Raw genomic sequence first — 23,000 nt, forward strand, 5'->3', positions numbered from 1 at the left:
ATTTTTATATTAAACCCCGAAAAGACAAATTACCTAAAGCCGATATGACCGAGATAGTTTATAAAGTTGACTGCAATGACTGTGACGCCACATACATCGGACAAACTAAAAGACACCTTAATACTCGGATTAAAGAACATATGAATAATATAAAAATGCATGTCAGCAATCAAAATGTTATAAGCAAACATAGAAATGATTTTTCGCATGACTTTAAATGGACAAACTTAAATATTTTACATCGAGAAACAAACACTAGGAAAAGAGAGATTGCTGAAATGTTTTTTATAAAAAAATTTAATAACACGATCAACCTACAGAAAGACACAGAGAATTTGAATCCGATCTATGATAGAATAATCAAAGCTGTTTAATTTAGTTCGTCTTTACCATCCATACTGAACGTTTACGTGACACAGTATTTATATTGAAATATGTAAAATGAAAAAAATTAATTATATATTGCACTAAAGAATTTGTAAGGTACGTTTAAATTGTTATTATAATCTTGGTTTGCGCTTTACTTTCTTCAAAATCTAAATTCTTGTATGTACATCTATTGTATTTTTTAATATTAATTTTAGACTTGATAAGGACCTAAACCTAAGGTCGAAACGTTGTCTTTTCTTGTACATGGCATCAAACTAATAATAATAAGAATTAATTTAAGCCAGTTGGGTCGTCTCACATTTATTTTTAATTAAAATAAAGATTTATTTTTAAAAGATTTTGTTTTCAAAAATATTTATAAATATTTTTTTATAATTTTTATAATAATATTTAACAAAATACTTATCAATAAATGTTTTCTTGCAGGCGACTGTTACTTATCAGTGAGAAGACAAAGCAAGACGTAAAAAACTTGTCGGAGATGTGTCAAATTGTAAGTGATACAGGTATGTATAATGTCGAACAAGATGTTCGATTAGCTAATAAATTAGACTCGAGAAGCATTGAAGATGTTAGTATGGAATCCGTCGACTTTAAAACATCGGATGAATTATTTCCCGATATGACGTATTCAAATATCAAAACAATGCAGTGTCTCGAGTCAAATACATGCATGTATGTCGAACAAGATATTCGTCTTTTCGACGATAACGAAAAGTTAATTGACTCGAGAAGCGTTGAGGATACTAGCGAATCCGTCGATTTAAACAAATCGGAAGAATTATTTCCCGATACGACGGATTCAAATATCAAAACAATGCAGTGTCTCGAGTCAAATACATGCATGTATGTCGAACAAGATATTCGTCTTTTCGACGATAACGAAAAGTTAATTGACTCGAGAAGCGTTGAGGATACTAGCGAATCCGTCGAATCGGAAGAATTATTTCCCGATACGACGGATTCGAAAATCCAATCAATGCTGTATCAGAAGTCAAATACAGCTATGTATTCTGTAAAGCAAAATGTTAAACTTGGCATAGATAAATGTTTCGAAAGCATGTATATTGATGATTCCAATGACTCCAAAAGCATGCATTATGATAAATCCATTGATTTTGAAAAATCGGTAGAATCATTTACCGATACAATGGATTCTAATATTCAAGTAATGCGATGTCTAGAGTCAAATACAGATATATGCAATGTAGAAAATGGTGTCGAAGATGACAAATATTATGTTATAGAAAAAATTAAAAAGAGCTCTATTGATAAAGATGATATCAAAGAAAATTTGCCTGCAGGCCGTCGCATTATGGACTTCTCTTTTATATGGACTGAGCTGCACAGAATCTTTGACAGACATAATAAAGCACTGGACTGCTCGTCAATTGAAAATTTGTTACTTATAAAGTCTGAAAAATGTGGGTTGAAAACCCAGCTGTTCTTCCAATGTAAAATGTGCAAAACAAAAGCCAGCATTTGGTCAGAACCCACAAAACCGGAAATAATGGACATTAATACGGCTGCTGTAGCAGGAACACTTACTGTGGGAACTGGTTATGCCCAGCTGGAAAAGCAGCTTGCAGTCATGAATGTTCCTAGCATGTCCGAGCCAATGTACATCAAGAGTAGAAACAAATTAGTCGACGAGTTTGTAAACACATCTATAGAAAATATGAAAACGGCTGGTGAAATTGAAAAAAAAATCGCTCTTGATAACAACGAAGTTATAAACGGTATTCCGTATATAACAGTTGTAGCGGATGGTAGTTGGATGAAAAGATCGTATGGTACCACGTACGACTCTCCTGCCGGTATTGGAGCCATAATTGGTTACCGCACGAGAAAGGTTCTCTACGTCGGTGTTAAAAATAAATATTGCATAATATGCGATATGGCAGAGCGAAGAGGTATCGAGCCGAAAACTCACAATTGCTATAAAAATTTTGATCGCAACGTAAGCTCCACAAAAATGGAGAGCGATGCCATTGCAGAAGGTTTTAATTGTAGCCTCGAAATGCATGGTCTAATTTTTAAAACGCTTGTTGCTGACGGTGACAGTAGCGTATACCAAAGTATTAAAAATAATAATCCATACGGAGAACATATGATAACAGTTACCAAAATAGAATGCACGAATCATCTGCTACGTAATTTATGTAAAAAAATTAAAACTGTAGCAGAGAAAACTCGGCCAAAAACATCCAGACGGCCTGGCTTAATACAAGTGCGAAATGTAATAAAAAACAAAATTTTAGAAATACGAAAGGAAATAACTGAGGCAGCCGCTCTACGAAGACAAGAACGGCAACCTCAACATCGTCAGGCTATGGAATTACAAACAGATATTTTAAACATTCCTAGGCATGTTTTTGGCGATCACAAGCAATGCAAAGAACGTGGCAAAGAGACTTGCGATGGAGAAGAAAATTATATAGATTCTTTAAAATCACATGGTCTCTATTTAGAAATAGAAGAAGCTGTCGAGTATATAAGTGGTTACTCTGACAGCTTATTGTTAAATTATACGAATAACATTACAGAGTCATTTAATTCGTCGATCTGCGCACAAATTGGCGGCAAACGTATTCTTGTTAATAAAAAAGGTGGTTACAATGCTAGAGTTGCGGGGGCAGTTTTGCAATTTAATACGCAACAAGTAATTACAGAAGTACATAAAAGCATGAATAAGACTGTTCCGCCTATTGTCGAGAAGTTGGAGAAGCGCCGAAGAGAAAAATTAGAGAAAAATAAAGAGTATCGACAAATAGAAGGAAGATCAAAAAAATTCAAACAAAAATCGGGAACAGACTCTTATTATGGTCCACACTCGCAAAAACCGGATCTACCGTCCGATGTAATCGAGCAATTTCGACAAAATCATTTTAAAAAATTGTCCGAAAATGCAAAAAATTGGCAAAAAATTGAACGCGACACTACAAAACAAAATGAATCACAACAATGGCTACAATTGAGACGTAAAATGTTAACGGCATCTAATTTTGGAACCGTATGTTGTAAAAGAATGAAAACGTCTTGCGCATTGCCTGTGAAAAATATTTTATATCCTTCTGCTATTGAAACCGAGGCAATAAAATATGGTCGCGAAAAAGAACCAATTGCGAGAAAAGAATTAGTCGAAATACTAAAAAAAAGAGATTAAACCTTGTGGATTATTCATTGATATTGAACATCCATACTTGGGTGCTTCTCCAGATGGACTTATAGATGAAGACGGTCTGGTAGAAATAAAATGTCCGCACTCAGCTAAGAACTTAACAGCTGAAGAAGCTATAAAGATGACTCCACTAAAGAACATCTTTGATAAGAAAAATTCAGAACAAATGAATAAAAATCATAAATATTTCTATCAAATTCAAGGCCAGTTAAATATAACGCGGCGAGAATATTGTGTTTTTACTATGTGGACGCCAAAAAGCTTAAAAATAATACGTGTTATAAAGAATAATGATTTTTGGAGTAATAAAATGCTACCCTTTTTAACAAATTTCTATTATAATTGCATGCTGCCAGAAATCTTGGATAGTCGGCATAATAGACATATGCCTATTAGAAATCCAGATTATATAATAGAAGCTCAAAAAGGGGTAAAAAAATTAAATAGTTGTCGACAATGTAATACAGAAAACAAAAATATTATCAAAGAAAGTCAATGTTGCGAATATAATAGTTTATCTATGAAAGCAACTGTCACTCCTGTTACTGTTATAAGTGCGGAACAAGATGACGATTGCGCTATTGTAAATAGTTACTCACAAAATAAAAAAGAACTAACTGAAAACGATATGGCACGACAAAAAAATTTTCTCGATAATCGTCCTATATCTGATAGTGAAATAGAGAAAAATGTATTACCTGTGGATAGTCTAATAAACGACGATTCATTGGACAAATTCTTGCGCGTCGTAAAAAATACATGTCCTTTTGAAACACAAAGTGTGTTATATTTAGAATATTCTCATTTAATTGAAGCAAGTCGTAGCGACAAAAGCTTACAAATTATTGGAGGAAATTGCAGTAATCATTGGCGATGTATATTTTTTGACGGCACCAAGCTTCGAGTGTATGACAGTCTACCCGATTGTACATACAATAAATTGGTGCCTAAAGAAAAAAATTACATTCATCGTCGTTATCCACAAATAAGTGCAAATGATATTATATTTGAAAAGGTTCAAAAACAACCTGATGGCACATGTTGTGGAATTTATGCTGTAGCTTTCGCTACAACTATAGCTTTAGGAGAAAATCCTTGTAATATGACATATTCGAATCGTATTGATAATATGAGGCAACATTTTCTTTACATTATCGAAGAAAATAAACTGTCGCCTTTTCCAAAATTCTAAAAAAAGAATCTTTAGGAAAAGATGCCTCAAATAAATATAACACAAATTTTATGTATTTATATCTAACGATATATACATAAAGAGGTGCATGTTTTTGTATATATCGAAATTATATATATATCGATTTTGCAAATAATACATAAATGTCAATATTGCTATAAATATCAGCACTTGTCTCTTCTCCCTGTAAAATGAAACAAAAATTCTTTCTCGATTTACACCTACCTTGTCGTGGTGAAAAAGCTTTATACTAAAAGGTGTAAATAAGAGAGCAACAAAAAATTAAATTAGAAGTACATTTTATATCATGTTTTTTAGTGTCTAAAAGAAATTGTACAGACACTTGTACCTTTTCATCATATAAATATAAATATAGAAACACATATACATATTATGTATGTCAAAGTGAACAATAAATTGTGTTCAAATAAAGTAAAAAAAAACACATTTATATTTATATTCTTATCATCGACATTATACGCAAATATATGCGTATAAGATGATGTGTAACAATGTGTATATATAATTATTTTTTATAAAATTACAAGTTATATAAAATGGGACATTCTATTTAAATATATATCCTATATATACATATATATATATATATATATAGGATATATATATATATATAGGATATTTAAATAGGATGTCCCATTTTATATAACTTGTAATTTTATAAAAAATAATTATATATACACATTGTTATATATATACACATATATATACACATTGTTATATATATATATATATATATATATGTGTGTGTGCAGAGGTAGTTTTCGGGACATTGTGTGCGACACAATGGCAGTTTCCAGGACTTTTGTTGCTTTTCAGGACTGTCCTGAAAAAAATTATGTATCTAATGGCAGTTTTCAGGGCGTCCCGAAAACTGTCTTTGGACATATAAAGGAACTGTCCTCAAATGTACCTTTTAATATATATTGTTTATATATATAAATTTATTTGTATAATGGTACATTTCAGGACATATTAAGAAAATATAGAAATTAATATGTACTAATGAATATATATATAAAATACAATATATATATTTCAAAGAATGATTTCTAATAAAGATTCTAGTTAATATAAGCTTTATATATTGATTCCTATTTAATATACTTTAAAAATACATAAATTAATTTGTATACTGGTTCTTTTCAGGACATATTAAGAAAATATAGAAATTAATATGTACTAATGTATTCAATTCAATTCAATTCAATACTTTATTTGCCCCCTCAGGGATTAAAGGCGCTTTTGAGGAGCGTACCCAAACCTTACAAATTTCTTACAATCTTAACTTATAGACTACTCTTACATTCTACTCTTACATCTATCTTACAATTATCTTATCTCTAACTTAATCTACCTATTTACTAATTAAGAAAGAGAAAGAGCTGTCCCTAACCTATTCCTCGCTTCGCCTCGGCTTCCAGTTCCCCATACATTCCCCAACACCTCATTCATACTTTCACACATTCTCCTCATACCTCCTTCCTCCTCTTCCCCTTCCACCCTCCCCTCCATCCTCTTTTTCTCTAATTCCCTCATCCACCCTTCTCCCTCTCCTCCTTCTTGCAGTATTTCCCTCATTTTTTCCCACCAGTTTCCCTTATTCCCCTCTCCCCCACATTCTCCTATTACATGTTCCCAAGTTTCATCTTCCATCCCACATAGTCTGCATCTTCTTTTCCCCTCCTCTTCCCAGTATCTCGCCCCCCTCATTTCATTGTTCATTCTATACCTCACTATCCTTCTCCATCTGCTTTCCCCCCATCCCTTTCTCAAGTATTCCGGTAAACCCTCCTCCTTCCATTCTCCATACCATCTATTGTATCTCGACTCTCTTATCTTCTCCCATCTTTCCTCCTTTTGCCTTTCTCTGTCCTTCTGCTCCCATCCCTCATATACTTCCTCCCCCCTTTCTCTTTTTTCCTCCATCTCCCTCTCTTCTATCCCCCTTCCTTCAAAAAATTTTGCCCTCTCTTCCTCCCACACCGTTTTCTCCTTTCCTTCCTTTACCCTCTCCTTCATCTCCTCATAGCATTTCCTCGCTAAACTTCCTCCCATTCCCTCCTCTAATTTTCTCTCATACCCTATCGCTCTTCTTCCTGCTCTTATCCTGAATTTATCCTTTCCTATCTCTTCTCTTACCATATACCCCGGCGTACACCAATCTACTCCTAACGTCCACCTAATCCATCTTTCCTGCATTGCCTCTACTTCTCTCCTCTCCTTCCACCCCCATATTTCCGCCCCATACTCCATCACCGTTCCCACCAACCTTTCCATTAACCATACTCTTTTCATCCAGTCTCCTGCAAATCTTCTCTTTCCCATACCCCATACTTGTCTCATCACCGCTCCTGCTTTCCTCACTCTGTCCCTCACCTGCGCCTCCTGTCCTCCATTCCTTTGTAACTTATATCCTAGATACTTGAACTCTTTCACTTCCTCTAATTTTTTCCCTTTCCATCTCCACTCCATTTTCCTCATTCTTCCTCCCCCCTTTCTAAACCTCATTATTTTTGTCTTATCCACATTTACCTCTAGCCTTTTTTTATCCATGTAATTTTCCATTTTCCCCAACATATGTATCATCCCCTCCTCCTCCTCCGCCAACAACACCATGTCATCCGCATATGCCAAGCAGTGCACTTTTTCCCCTCCCAACTTTACTCCTCCCCAGCCTCCTTTTTTCAGCACTTCCTCTATATCCGCTATCAACAAATTGAACAAGTGTGGGCTCATTGGACAACCTTGCCTCACACCCCTTGCCGTCCAGAAGTTTTCTCCTTCCTCCTTCCCCGCTCTTACTTTACTCCTCGTTTCCTTGTATACCTCTTTTATCCTACTACTTAACCCTTCTCTTACCCCCCTCTTCCTCATCGCCTCCATTAACACCTCCCTATCCACTGAGTCAAACGCCGCCTTCAGATCTATGAAAGCCGCTACTACCTTACCTCCCTTCTTCTTCACTTTTTTATTGATCAGGTAGTTTAGCACATATATACTGTCAATCACCCCCATTCCCTTCCTAAAGCCTGTTTGACTCTCCGGCAACATATTCCCCCTCTCTATTTCCTCCTTTAACCTTTCTGTTAGAATCCCCACATACACCTTATATAACGTTGGCATCAAAGTCACCCCTCTGTAGTTTTCCACCCTATTCCCCGTTCCCTTTTTTAACAGTGGTACTATTATCCCCTCTTTCCACCTCTCCGGCCATCCTTCCCCTCTCCAGACTCTGTTGCACATTTCCCATACCCACTCTTCTACCCTCTCTCCTCCATATTTCCATACCTCACTCGGTATCCCATCCTCCCCCGCTGCTTTTCCTTTCTTCAATTTTCCCAATATCCTCTTTACTTCCCCCCTGCTTATCTCCTGCTCCTCATCCCTCTCCCTTTTCTCTTTTCCTCCTCTTACAACTTTAACCTCTACCCCTCCCAATAAGTCCATGAAATATTCCTTCCACTCCTCCGCTTTTATCTCCTCATTCACTCCTTCTCTCTTCTTCCTTTCCCTGTTTATAATTTTCCATACCTCTCCTTCCGTTCTTGCCTCTATCGCTTCCTTGTACCATCTTATCCTCTCCTCCTCCCTTTTTCCTTTACACATTAGCTTATATTCTGCCCTTTCTTTTCTGTATCCTTCTCCTCCTCCTCCTTTCTTCCTCCATTCCCTTAGCTTTCTCCTCACTTCTTTCCTCTTCTCCTCACATTCCTCATCCCACCACCCTTTCTTTTTTCCTTCTCCACTCTCTTTTTCTCCTTCTCTCAATTCCTCTTCTATCCTTCCTATTTTTTCCTCTAGCTCCTCTTCTATTCCCTCTTTCCACCCCTCTCCCCATTCTATTTCCTCTCTTATTCTTTCTCCTCCCCTCTTCGTCCATCTCCCCTTTTTTCTTATTCCTTTTCCTTCCTTCCTTTTCCCCTTTTCAGTACCTCCTCTTCTTTCTAACGTTACAATCAAAGGGTGATGGTCCGACTCTATGTTATCTCCCACCTCCATTCTCTTTATCTTTTCCTTTACTCTATCCTCTCCCACCACATAGTCTATCACCGATTCCCCTCTTCCTCCTGTATATGTGTACTCCCCCTCCCTATCCCCTCTAATCCCTCCGTTAAAAATTCCCCATCCCACTTCTTCTAGCTCTTTTATCAACTTCCTCCCATCCTCATTTACCTTCTTGTCCTTCGATCTTCTTTCCTCTTCCTCCTCTCCTCCTATCACTCCCCTCCTTCTACCTGTCCTTGCGTTGAAATCTCCTCCTAAAATCGTCCATTTGTCTTCTTCTTTCTCTTCCATCCATTCCTTCATTTCCTCCATTTTCCTTTCCATGTCCCCGTTAATGTATATACCTATTACCCTCCACTTCTCTCTTCCTACCTCTAAATCCGCCATCATTATTCCCTCCGCCTTTTCTCCCATTCCTGATACTTTTATCCTTCCCCTCTCCTCCTTTACCCCCATGATCATTCCCCCCATCGGTCTTCCTTTCTTCTTTCTCTTCTTTGCTGCTTGCTTCTCCCATCTATATCCTTTCGGTAACCTCTTTTTAATTGCCTCCCACCCCTTTTCTTCTATCCATGTTTCCATCATCACCACTACCTCCCAATCCTCTATTTCCTTCCAGAATTTTTCTTCCTTGTTTTTCAACCCTGCCACATTCCAAAAACCTATCTTCCATTCCTCTCTTACTTCTCCTTTTTCCTTTCTCTCTTGCTCCTTTCTTCTTTCTATCTCCGTCTCCCTTTCTCCCTCCTCCTTTCTCTTCTTACTACTCTTCTTCCCTTCTCCTTTCCTTCCTTCTTCTCTTCTCCCCTCTTCTATCCCTTTTTTTCCTCCATTCTTGTCTTCATGCTCCCCTCTTCCACCTCCATTTTCTCCATTCCTTCTCTAATTTCTCCTTTCCAGTTCTTGAGCACTCTTTCTTCCTCTTCCCATTTCCACCAAACATCATTGATTTTTATCCTACCGTAGCTTGTCCACACCTTGTTCCCTTTCCTCTTTTCTTCCTCCGCAATTTCCATTATTCTCCATTTCATCTTTCTTTCCTCCCATGTTAGGTCGTCCTCTATCCTCACCCTCTTTCCTCTTAACAGACTCTTTTTTTCCATTACTTGTCTCTTTTGTTCTCTGCTGCCTAGTCTTACAACCACCATTTCTTCTTCCTTTCCCTCCTTTCCTTTCAACCTTCTTATCCATTCTATTTCCGTTTCCGCTCCTATTTCTTTCATTATTTTCTCCACTCTTTCTTTTATATCTTCCTTCCCTTCTTCTATTCTTCTTATCACGATGTTATTCCTTCTTTCTTCTCTCTCTTTCCACTCTAACTTCTTTCCTATGTCTCTCATTTTCCCCATTATTGACTCACCTAACCCCTTACTCCCTCCTTCTCCCCCCTCTCTTTCCTTTTCTTCCTTTTTACTTCTCTTCTCTATTCTTGCCTCCAACTCTATCACCCTTTCCTCCAGTCTTTCTATCTTTTTTCCCATTTCTTTTCTTTCTTCTCTCCATTCCCCCTCCTTTTTCCATATTTCAATCTTCAATTTTCTTATTTCCTCACCCAACTTCTCTGTAATCTTCTTTCCTATCTCCTCCATCATCCTCTTTAACTCCTCCTTTTCTATCCCCCCTACTTCTCTGTTCAGCCTTTCTGTTTTTTTGCTCCTTCTCAGACTTCTTTCCTCTTCATCCTTATCCTCCTCTCCCCCTTCTTCCCTTTTCCTTTTCAAGAAATCCTCTATACATCCCATACTGCTCCTCCTCTCTTTCGCTAACTCATCTACTCTTCTCGGCCTCCCTGCCTTCTTTTTTACTTCCTCCTCATCTCCCTTCTTTCCCCCTTCCTCAACCATCCTATCTCTAGTAGTCTCTATCCTCCTATCTCTACTATTCTCTTCACTACCATTCTTTTCCTCCTTATTCATTTTCCTCTTATCGCTTTCTTTCTTTGATTCACTTACTCTATGTTCTAATTCGCTCCAACTCGCTAGTGAATTCCCTAGTGAATTCCCTATTGAATTCCCTATCTTTCTATCTGCACCTGCTCTCTGCACCTACTCTCTTTCTTCCACGTGTCTACGTGTCCACGTGTCTCACCTTTTCCTGCTTTCTATTTTCTAACTCCTTACAATCCTTATAATATCATATCCTTTCAATCTATCCTCCTCTTTTTCCTACGCCCTCTCACCTCCTATCTCCTATTCTCCTCACCCCTTTTCTCACTCTTTCCTCACAAATACCTGCCACGCTTTCACACACCTGTCACTCACACTCTCACCGGAACCGGAAGCCAATATGTACTAATGTATATATATATAAAATACAATATATATATTTCAAAGAATGATTTCTAATAAAGATTCTAATAAATTTAAGCTTTATATATTATTTCTTATTTAATATACTTTAAAAATACATAAATTAATTTGTATAATGGTTCTTTTCAGGACATGTTAACAAATTTACGAAATTAATATGTTGTATCGATGCATATATATCATGAATCACAATATATATTTTCAAGAAAGGATCTCTAGTAACGATGTAGTAAATTTATAAGCTTTACAATTAATTTTTTATTTAATATAAAAGTACAAAAATTTATATTTGTGTAATGGTTCTTTTCAGGACATGTTAACAAAATTATGAAATTAATTCGTTATCGATGCGTATATATATCGTGAATATCACAATATATATTTTCAAGAAAGAATTTCTATTAACAATTCTGATAAATACAAGTTATATATATATATATATATATATATATATATATATATGTCAGTCTACTATTTTGACGACAGCAAAAAAGAATAAAAATTTTATTGTATACATAAGAGTACATTGACACTCTGATGTATACATTACTTGTGATTTGTGGTAAAATGCACTAGTACATATGTATAAGCAATTAAGTGTAGATCGGTTAGTACAGCGACAGTACAAAATTAAGTATAGTACATTTATACCCTAGCTATTTTGACGACACCATATGTTCAAAAAACGATTATTATGACACTCCAAAAGTAAATAAAGAAATTCTTCTTTTAAATAGCCATTATCATTCATCGAATATGCAAACAATCAAGATATAATAATTCAGGTTTCTCTGAACAGTTTCATAAACAGTCAAGAAATAATGCTTGCAAACATTTATTCATATGGTAGTTACACGATAGTTATTGCAGAATTGCTATTGCAGAGAAACACCATCAATTCTTTCTAGCAAATATTTCACTTATTTCACAATGCTCTGACATATGTGAGATTTAATTTTCAAAATAGTACAGTACAACATTGTTTATATATATTCTTAATTGTTTACAGGCAGCATACAAGAAACATCGATATGCAATATTATAAAAATATATTTTAATCTACATTATTTTAACATCATATTTTAAGATATGCATTATGTGAGATGGTACATACATACATACAATGTAAGCAATTTGTGTAAGCAATTAGGAATTCATCATTAAGAAGATGAAAGAGGACGAAAGAGGGTGAAAGAGGACAAAAGAGAGTGAAAGAGGGTGAGAAAGAATGAAAGAGGGTTAGAGAGGACGAAAGAGAGTGAAAGAGGACGAAAGAGGGTGAGAGAGAATGAAAGAGGGTGAAAGAAGACGAAACAAGGTGAAAGAGGGTGAAAGACATATTATATATATATATAATCCTGATGACGTCAGCGGACGCGGACAGAGAAGAAGAAGACGACGTTACTTCATTTTTCATAAAAAACGTCACTTTTTGACCGCTTGTATCTCCAGAACGGCTTGACCGATTTTATTTCTTCTTGGCTCAAATTACTCTTGGCGATGCCGCCTTTCAGGTTATATTACGTGCAATTTAAAATTTTTTATATTTTAGTAGTTCTACACCCCCAAAAGATGGACTTTGATGGTGCAGGATAAGAGACTTGTAGTGTCTTTTTTAAGGTCTTTTAGGGTTTGAACATGGCCGGAGACACTACCGCGTCTCCTGAAAAGAAAGAAAGAGAGAGAGAGAGAGAGAGAAAATATAATTATGATATTTAAAATAAAATCGTAGTTAAGATAAAGATTTCTGATAGAAGTGATATTAGATGAAAACGATACATCTAATGCAATTTACTTCTCTGCGCTTGTGTTATTTATGAAATGTGTATTCACAAGATATTACTAGTTGTCAAGTATAATATATGTAATCCTTTTATAAAAAAATTATATAAATTATTTAAAATCACTATATTTTACTTACAAACTATCTGTCATTGCTATATAGAATTAATTTTAATATTTTTTTCAATTAAAAAGACAGGAATATAAGTAAACATTTGAGACATTTTGAGATACAAAAATATTGTGGAGCTCTTAAGGAAACGGGAGGGCCCTCTTTTTGTAATATTCCAAGAAATTAATCTTGAAAAATTACGAAAATTTCAATGCAACAGACTCAGTTTTATATATATTATTAGATCAATGCAAAATAATAATGTTACAGAAGTTGTAATTGTATAAAATATTGTTTTAAAAGTTAATCAAAAAAAGCATAATTGTCCGTTTTAGGACAATTATTTAAATAATTAGTATCAAAATTAATTTTACTGATTTATTTTTTTTTTACAATTTGATGAATATAAATGTTATGTAAAAAGTAGAAGGATAAAACATTAAATATGTAGATAGTAGGAATTGTAAAAATATATTTCTATGTATAGTCTCAAAAAAGTATTTTTATATATTTGTTTAAAGCAATTTGAAATATATTTAGTAAAATAATAATTGAACAATGAACGTATGAGCATATACATGTATATTATATATATAAAAACACAAACCTAATACATATATGTATAATAGTATGTTGCACTTGTAATCATGAATACATATTATCAATAAAAGAATTAAAATAAATAACTTTACAAGTATTGCTTCTATACATATAATATAAATATATGAAGAAATCAAAATAAAAAACTTGTGTAGCTTTTGCTTTCTTTTTTATAAAATTCTCGCAATGTAACTTAACTTTTAGCTTAACGTGTTATATAATTAATTTCACATATTGCACTTGTAATCATGAATACATATTATCAATAAAAATTATAATAAATAACTACACAGTACTGCTACTCTACATATACATAACTTAACTTTAAGTTTTATGTGTTGAAATAATAAAAATTAGGTATTCTACTTATTTTTTGCATTTGCTTAAATACAAGTAATCTACGTATTATTTTTGAATAAAAAATTAAAATATTTCCGATTTGACTAAATAAATATTTTCTGAAAAAATATTTATTCATTTAGTGACGCTTAAATTTGCCAGATATATAGTTATGGATCCACGTTTTAATTTGAGCAACGGATCGATTAAATAAGCACTTATTTTTTTCTTTTATACAGGAAATTTTTTTGTTAGATGGCAGCTGTGAAGTGGTAATTTCTTTTTGAAATTCTTTCAATATTGTATTACGTTCTTCTTCCGTCCAACGTCTTCGTTTTGTTATACCAAATGGAGATGCTACAAAATAAATTAATTATCTATGAATCAGAATAAATATTTCTATATAAAAAGCAATAATTTACCTAAATTTTATTTAAATGTATTTTTATTTAAATTACTAGTAGAATAAAATTACTTTAAAATTCTCTTCAGAGTACTGACAAACTTTCATTAATAAGAAAATATTAAAATTATAACGTCATAATTATAAGAATAAAAAGAAATAGAAATGCAAAAATAAAATAATATAAAATAATATAAAATAATATAAAATAATATAAAAAATACAAATAATATAAATAAATATATAACTAAATTAAGCTAATGTGTGTGGAACCTTTATCATTTATCATTATTATTATTTAATTAAATATTGTTATTATGTACATTAAAATTCTATCAAAAAATGCATTATAAATAAAAGCTTAATATATTAATATACTTTGACATAGTCACATGAAAATATAATACTAAATAATATTTAAAAGAAAATCCACTCTGACTTGATAAGTTTATAAAAACTGAATACAATATGTGAAAATGAGAAAATAAACTTACTACTGCCACGTTTCTTTATCTTTGGGGAATAAGTTTCGTCAGAATCATTGTCATTATTCACTATAGTATGGTTTTGATGCACGATTTTCTTTTTTACAGATTTTTGTTGTTCATCTGTTACGCTAAGAAATTTCGGTAATTTCCTTTCTGTTCGTAATAAAGAAGGCTTACGTGAACTTATCATACATGTTTCGGCATCGATTTCCGATTCTGCACTCGAAGTATCTTTGTTTGTTTCTTGCATCTCTTCCTCTTCTGTTAATAATAACACAATATTATGATAATTATTATATATGTATATATATATGTAACCAATTCTTGAAACTAAGGGCTAATATATGCTACAACCGCGGACGTCGATGCATAAAAATTGAGTAAAGCAGAATGAACACAATAATGAAACGTATTCTCAATTTGAATCCATTTCAATGAATATATCATATTCATACTTTGATTTAATAGGTTCCAAACGTAACGTTTCATTGTTGCATTCATTATTACTACTTTTATTTCTACACAGACATCCATGATCGTGGCACACATTAGCCTTAATTTCATAAGTTTTGGTTTATACGGACTTTTGTCTGATTTTTTCTTCTAATTAAATAGATATATTAAGAATGCAGAAAAGTTTAAAAAAGGAATACAATAATTAATATATTTTATACAAAAATTAATATATAAAAAGTACTTGTGGCATATATATAATAAGATAAATAGTGTATATACCTGAATCACTATTATTAGATTGCTGTTGCTCATTTTCACCTAATGCTGCTTCAAGAAATTTCGTCATACGAACTATCTCTACAGCTGCTATTGACTGTCGATAATGGCGTTTATGAATTTTCTCGTGATGTCCCATAAAGTTCGCCAAATCATCCACTTCATTGTCAGATAAATTTAACGTAATGCATGTTGTAGCAATATGTTTACGTAATTCAGTACCTCTTAAAAAATGTGGTATTTGTGCATCACATTTTTTAGAAAAATATCGCATAAGGATACACGCTCTTAAATATTTGAAATGACGTTTGGTACTACTAGGTATGCCAAACACATACGGATTTTTCTCAGGAACATTTGCATCCTTTCGCTGGTTCAAAATTAGTTCAACACATTGAACTAATACCATGTCTAAAATCACAGGCACTGTACGTCCCAATTTTCCACGAATTAAGAATCTTACGTATTTATCAGCAACCTATATACAAAAGTTATATATGGATTATTATTTTGCATCATATACCATATTGTGTGTAATTTAATTATAATATTTGTAAACAAATAATATTTATACATAATATTTATAAATAAATTTATCATATTTAATACTTTGTGTAACATCATCTTTCCTCAAAACTGGGAATAAAAATTTTCTTACTGTCTCAATTGCACATTCATGAATTCTGCCCATCAAAGCACGTCCTAAAACTTGTACATTTCTGCCTTTCGATTTTCCTACACATTCTTTAAAATGATGCCTGATATTATTTTTAGTGAACCATCCTTTACACTTTGCGCAACTTATAAAATCTTGTACTGTTTTGCAACTATTTTTGGCAAGCCTTCGACAAACAATTAATTCTCCCGTATTTAAGAAAGGATCCGTATTCTGTATGAAATTCCTTTTTTTTCTAATAGACTCTATAATTTGTTTTCTTTCTAAATTACCTGCAATGAGAATATTAAGTAATGTATATATAATGTAAATAATGTATATATAATGTAAATAATGTATATATAATGTAAATATATTAATAAAAATTATAACATATTAATATATTATATTTAACAAATAATCAATATTTATAAAAAAATATACTATAAACTTAAATAATTATACAGAATTGAAAAATATGATCACCTTTTGGTAATAATACAAATTTCTTTACTTCAGGTTCCAATTTATGCACGTTTTCTAAATGACGTGCAATTTTACTCTGAAACTTTTTGCAATAGTAGCAAAAATTTTTTTTTTGATGTCCCTTAGGTTGAGAAAATGGAACATATAAATTGTCTTCTCTACAACCAAATGTATTGATAGAAGAAAGATCTATCAGTGATTCTGAAGAATTTTTATCATTAGTTGCAGATACTTTATTGCGGAAGCTTTCATGTTCCGTAATTTCTTTGTCAATTGTAATTTCCAATGCTGAAGGTACATATTCCAAAATACTTGATGAGTTTGCAGAAGCAATATTGTCATTAATATCATCACGAGAAATCATATTATTATCACTATCATTACTTAATGTGTTTGCACAAGCAATGTTGTCATTAATATTTTCATCATCACAGGAAATCATATTATTATCACTATTATTATAATTTATAGAAGCTTTGGCGTTAGTGAGATCATTTAACATAATAGAATTATTATCATCATTAAAAAAATATATCATGACATCTTTGAGAACAATACCCGTTTCAGACACATTGAAATTATCATTATCACTGGAAAATGTAAGATTATTATTATGAGAATTATTACTGTTCATAAAATTAATATCAATATCAGTATTTACATAACAGTTATCATCATCACAAGAAAGTATCACATTATCAAAATCAGTATCATTTGCAGAATTGTTAGCAGTAATAGTACTATCTACTACATTATGATTTCTGTCATTACAGGAAAATGTAATGTTAAGTTTAGTAGCATTTACTCTATTCTGTTCATTATTAGACTTACTAGAAATTATCATAGCATTATCACAACCAACAATTTTGTTAGAATTATTAGTGATGCAACCTTCATCATTTATTGCATTGTGATCATGTTCATTAGAACATGATATATCAATATTAGGATCATTATCATTCGCAGAATTATTGATATCACTATGTACTGTTTTGCAACCATTATTGTTCTCATAAGAAAGTATCACATTATCAAAATCAGTATCATTTGCAGAATTGTTAGCATTAATAGTACTATCTACTACATTATGATTTCTGTCATTACAGGAAAATGTAATGTTAAGTTTAGTAGCTTTTACTCTATTCTGCTCATTATTAGACTCACTAGGAATTATCATAGCATTATCACAACCAACATTTTTCTTAGAATTATTAGTTACACAATTTTCATCATTTATTGCAGTGTGATCATGTTCATTAGAAAATGTCCCGTTGTTATCAAAATCAGTACTATTCGCAGAATTATTGTCATTAATATTTTCTACAATGCTATCATTTCCATTATTATCGGCATTATTATTTGTAAAATTATCAGTATTACCAATAATTTTCGTTTTAAATCCGTTATTAGAATCAACGTGTTTTATAAGATAATTGATGTTACTTTGATCATTTGCATTGTGGCCTTGTTCATTATAAAGAAATGATACTACATTATTGTCAAAATCAATAGCATTACTTAAATTGTTAGTATTAGTATTCTTTTTAGTATAATTCATATTGATAATGCAAGCATCTTGTGGTATTTCTGTAGTTTCTACAAAAAAAGTATAATTACTGTAAAAAATAGAAATGCAATATATTGCATGTAGTTTTAGAATTATAATACTATAATACTTACTATTATTATTATTGACAATTAATTTTATGTTTTCCAGAGCAATACGTGGATTATTTGTATTTAAACTTTTAGCAATTGCAAGAATATCATTTTTATTTTCTGTAACAATAAATATAGTAATTTCAATTATTTATATATAAATAACCACAGAAATTAACGCGTTGATGCAAGAATTTAACTGAAAAGAAAATTAAAAAGCAGTGCTGAGTAAAAACTTTAGATTTTTACGACTTAAGTTAATATTAACCTGTTAAAAATCGAATAAAAAAGTTACGTGCTGTTGTGCTCAATATTAACAATATTATTGCAATGTAAACATTTTATATTATTTTAAATAAATATAGAATGGTGATACTTACTATTCTGTGCAATTGTACGTATAATACATGTTTTTTTACGATTCCTAACTGGACATTTTACGCGTCTTCTCTTGTGTTTTATATTTACATGATATTTATGATAATTACAAAAAAATAATATATATTGTGACATTTTTCACTTAATGTGATGCAATCGCGTACAAACGAAACGAAACGATTTTCATTAAATGTAAACCGAAATCTTATATATATTACGCAATATCTTATGCAATATTGCTAATAAATATGGAAGGTGCCGGTCCCGCCAAATTATAAGTTTGTTCGCATAGCAGGCTCTCCCCCAACATACTTCTCGCTCCAATGCGATCCTATTGGATTATTTGGATATAAAAATGCTTTTATATGATAGCATCAAACGTGTCGGCGTAAAAACTCATTGCGCAAATGTTAAATAACATAGATTTCAGCTTCTTGCTGCTAATAATAAGATGAATCATACGAGATCATACGATGAATAAGTCGAGATCAAATGAATATTAGCACATATTAGTACTGAAAATTAATATAATATTAATTATAATCATTATATTTATTATATTTATTAATATTATTAGCCACAAGAAGTTATTTTTTATCTTATGTGACATCTGCGCAAACGTAGATGCTTGACGCTTGATGCTAGCATGTAAAGACACCTTTATGGCTCCTGCACACCAGCGCGATGACGCGACACGCGATGCGCGATATCCAATGAGCGTGCAGCTTTTCCGCACGTCATATCCGTCGCACTATAGAGTGCGACATCGCAAAAAAGTTGACCAAGTTTGAAGATTTGTAGCGCGCGACGAGCGATTTACTGCGATCCTATCTATAGATGCGATGTCGTTATAAACAAAGAGGATCTCTTTGGTTATAAATAAACGTGCAACGACATCGATCCGAGAGTGATATTGTCATTAAATTATAAAATTGCAATAAATGGTAAATATGCAATAAATGATGTTAGGTTTCGTAATCGCGCATCGCGTTTATATGAATAGGTAGAAAATCCTATTCTCGCGATTCGTCGCATATCGCGTGTCGCGTCATCGCGCTGGTGTTACTGAGACTGAGAGAGAGAGAGAGAGAGAGAGAGAGAGATTGCGGTGGAACGAGTTAAACAGTATTTAGATCATGTGCCGACTGAAAATACAATGGGCACTAATCAACCTTACGCGTGGCCTAGTCAAAGTGTTGTGGAATTAAAAAGTTGTTTTGATGTACAGGTAATATTTTCAAATTTTTTGATAAAGATAATGCACGATTGTAACATTTGGTAAAAGAAATTTTTGTAATTATATTCGCAGGAACCATTTAGTGCCATCGTTGAAAGAGATAACATTCGTTACTCGACCAGCGGAAAAAATAGACGTCGTTGGTCGCACCGGTGCTGGAAAAAGTTCGTTACTAGCTTCGTTGTTTAGACTGACAGAGATCAGTTCTGGGAGTATATTAATCGACAACGTGAATATTCAAACGTTACAACTGAACACATTAAGGTATTCATAAACTTGCAAAAAATAATCATTGTATGTTAACAGTTGTAAAGAAAAGAAAAACATTCCAGATCCCGTTTAGCAATTATACCTCAGAATCCGTTTCTTTTCTCGGGTACTAATCGAGAGAATGTGGATCCGTTGGATCAGTATACCTATATGCACATATATACAAAACCTTCGAGAAATGTAAAGTGCATTCTTTTTTTCATCGATTGGATGGTTTGGATGCAGTCTTGGATGAAGGTGGTAGTAATCTCAGCACTGGGCAGAGACAATTGTTCTGCTTAGTCAGAGCTGTGCTACACAATGCGAAGGTACTTCTTATCTGTAATATTCGAGAAAGCAATTGTTCGTGTATTAATAACTTGATATTTATTTATCTCTGTGAAATTAGTCTCTTTTTCTTATTTTCTCATTTGCTTTGCTTTTGAATAAAAATTTTTAAGTACCTCGAATTGAAAAATTATCTTCGTAAATCCAATGTTTAATTATGGGTTCTATGTAACCCCTCATGGATTCTAACAATTATTATTAAGAAACTAGAACTAAGAGTGTAAACATTTTCTGCATTTCTTCTGAAGATAAATATTTCAAAATTAATTTAAATAATTTTTTTTAATTTGCATTTTTTTTACATAATGGGAAATGTCGTTAAGTTATAATCTTTTAGGTATTCAAATTTTAAAAAATTTTTGTAATTATCATGTGATAAATATAAAACACAAGACGATACACATTAATTGTTCAGTTAATAGGAATTTTAAGAAAAACATGTATTATATGTATAATTGTACAGAATAGTATCATTATTATATATTTATTTAAAGTAATATAAAATGTTTTCATTGCAATAATATTGTACGTATTAAGTGCATACAACAGCACATAACATATTAATTTGATTTTTGACAGGTTAATATTAATATAAATCGTAAAAAATCTAAAGTTATTACACAGCGCTTTTTAATTTTCTTGTCAGTTAAATTCTTGCATCAATGCGTTAATTTCTGATTACTTATATCTAAATAATTAAAATTACTTTATTTTTATAGAAAGTAAAGACGATTTTTTGGCAATTGTTAATAGTTTAAATAGAAATAATCCACGCATTGTTCTGAGAGATATGATCACAAAGATTAATATATTAATATACTTTGACATAGTGACAAATATAATAGTAAAATATAATACTAAATATAATACTAAAATATAATACTAAATATAATACTAAAATATTATACTAAATATAATACTAAATAATATTAAAGAGAGAATTCACTCTGATTTGATAAATTTATAAAAACTGAAAATATATGAAAAAATCAAAATAAATAGCTTTGCGCAGTGCAGCTTTTCCAACTTTCTTTTTTATAAAATTCTCGCAATGTAACTTAACTTTTAGCTTAATGTGTCATATAATTAATTTCACATATTGCACTTGTAATCATGAATATATATTATCAATAAAAGAATTGTAATAACTACACAGTATTGCTACTCTACATATAATATAAATATATGAAGAAATCAAAATAAATGACTTTGCGCAGTGCAATTTCTCTAACTTCTTTTTTTATAAAATTCTCACAACGTAACTTAACTTTAAGTTTTATGTGTTGAAATAATAAAAATTAGGTATTCTACTTATTTTTTGCAATTTCTTAAATACAAGTAATCTACGTATTATTTTTGAATAAAAAATTAAAATATTTCCGATTTGACTAAATAAATATTTTCTGAAAAAATATTTATTCATTTAGTGACGTTTAATTTTGCGCCTGTTCCCGAGTTCTCGCTTGTACCGCTAACGAGCGAGCTAAATGAGATTAATTAAATGAGGACGCATCGGAAAGTTTATTCGTGCAAATACTCCGGCTTCGCTTATCGGCATCCTGCCTGCATTCGTCCACGTATCGGTCGTAAAATCTCGAAGATTGTGCATCCGACGAGTGGTAGCCGGGAATTAGCAGATATCGTAATAATCGTGTCGCGCGGTCGTGCGGAGCGTCGAAAAGTACGAAACCTTTGTCCGAAACGTATTTCCGTATCGTAGCATTATCTCCTCGTAGCGGCGCTACTCGCCGTCAAGTGCCCCGGAGGTACCGCCGGCGGGCGACGGACTTGGTGAAATCATTCGGTCGTCCGGAGGTGTCGCCCGTCCCGGAGGTGCCGTCCGTCCCCAAGTTGACGCCGGCCGTTATGTGGTGCCGCACGTATAATCACGCCCGTAACGAGCCGTCTCGGTTGCCGCGCGCGTGATTTCGCATCGGGCGAGTGTTCCGTACCGTAATCGCGGTCACCGCAGCTTGCGTGTTGCGTATCATCCGTAATAATTCGAAATATATGTCTCCGACACGTGGGTTTGAGAGACACGTTTCGAGTTAGTAATCGGACAGCGCCCTCATGTCGAGCGAGCGCCGAATAGTAAGTAACTTTCGTCCGAAACGTTTTTACGTAGCTCTCCTCGTTGCGGCGCCGTAAATCGTCGTTAAGTGTTCCGGAGGTACCGCCGGCGGTCGTCTGACTTCGAGAGATCATTCGGTCGTCCGGAGGTGCCGCCCGTCCCGGAGGTGTCGCCGGTCGGCCGTGGTTCCCGGAGGTGTCGCCCGGCCCGGAGGTGTCGCCGGTCGGCCGTGGTTCCCGGAGGTGTCGCCCGGCCCGGAGGTGTCGCCGGCAGGTGCCGCCGGTACCGGAGGTGCGCCGGTCGCCGTGGTTCCCGGAGGTGTCCGCCCGACCCGGAGGTGCCGCCCGGCCCGGAGGTGCCGCC

At 33.2% G+C, this 23,000-nt stretch overlaps 4 protein-coding genes across 4 annotated transcripts; 2 read left to right on the plus strand and 2 right to left on the minus strand.

Annotated features, from left to right (window-relative positions):
- Window positions 1-828: 828 nt before the first annotated feature.
- LOC146721440 (uncharacterized) lies at window positions 829-5,223 on the plus strand. The gene is given in 2 exon segments (XM_085486758.1): window positions 829-3,541; window positions 3,543-5,223. Coding segments are annotated over 2 exon segments (3,891 nt in total). The 5' UTR covers window positions 829-871; the 3' UTR covers window positions 4,764-5,223.
- An 8,374-nt stretch (window positions 5,224-13,597) lies between these two features.
- LOC114930929 (uncharacterized) lies at window positions 13,598-16,425 on the minus strand. The gene is made up of 4 exons (XM_029302783.2): window positions 16,213-16,425; window positions 15,558-16,032; window positions 14,829-15,083; window positions 13,598-14,288 (listed from the first exon to the last, which is right to left on the minus strand). The coding sequence occupies exons 1-4, from the start codon at window positions 16,243-16,245 to the stop codon at window positions 14,071-14,073; spliced, it is 981 nt and encodes a 326-aa protein (XP_029158616.2). The 5' UTR covers window positions 16,246-16,425; the 3' UTR covers window positions 13,598-14,070.
- A 735-nt stretch (window positions 16,426-17,160) lies between these two features.
- Window positions 17,161-19,054, minus strand: LOC146721441 (uncharacterized). The gene is made up of 4 exons (XM_085486756.1): window positions 18,735-19,054; window positions 18,376-18,474; window positions 17,267-18,291; window positions 17,161-17,169 (listed from the first exon to the last, which is right to left on the minus strand). Exons 1-4 carry the CDS (start codon window positions 18,865-18,867, stop codon window positions 17,161-17,163), a joined length of 1,266 nt encoding a protein of 421 aa, XP_085342882.1. The 5' UTR covers window positions 18,868-19,054.
- Window positions 19,055-19,478: 424 nt separating this feature from the next.
- On the plus strand, window positions 19,479-20,646 carry LOC114946127 (ABC transporter C family member 9-like). The gene is made up of 3 exons (XM_029322562.2): window positions 19,479-19,960; window positions 20,042-20,233; window positions 20,302-20,646. The coding sequence occupies exons 1-3, from the start codon at window positions 19,953-19,955 to the stop codon at window positions 20,519-20,521; spliced, it is 420 nt and encodes a 139-aa protein (XP_029178395.2). The 5' UTR covers window positions 19,479-19,952; the 3' UTR covers window positions 20,522-20,646.
- Window positions 20,647-23,000: the final 2,354 nt, after the last annotated feature.

The sequence above is a fragment of the Nylanderia fulva genome, unplaced genomic scaffold, assembly GCF_048542155.1.
Source record: "Nylanderia fulva isolate GAGA-0341 unplaced genomic scaffold, ASM4854215v1 Scaffold475, whole genome shotgun sequence".
Lineage (NCBI taxonomy): Eukaryota > Metazoa > Arthropoda > Insecta > Hymenoptera > Formicidae > Nylanderia > Nylanderia fulva.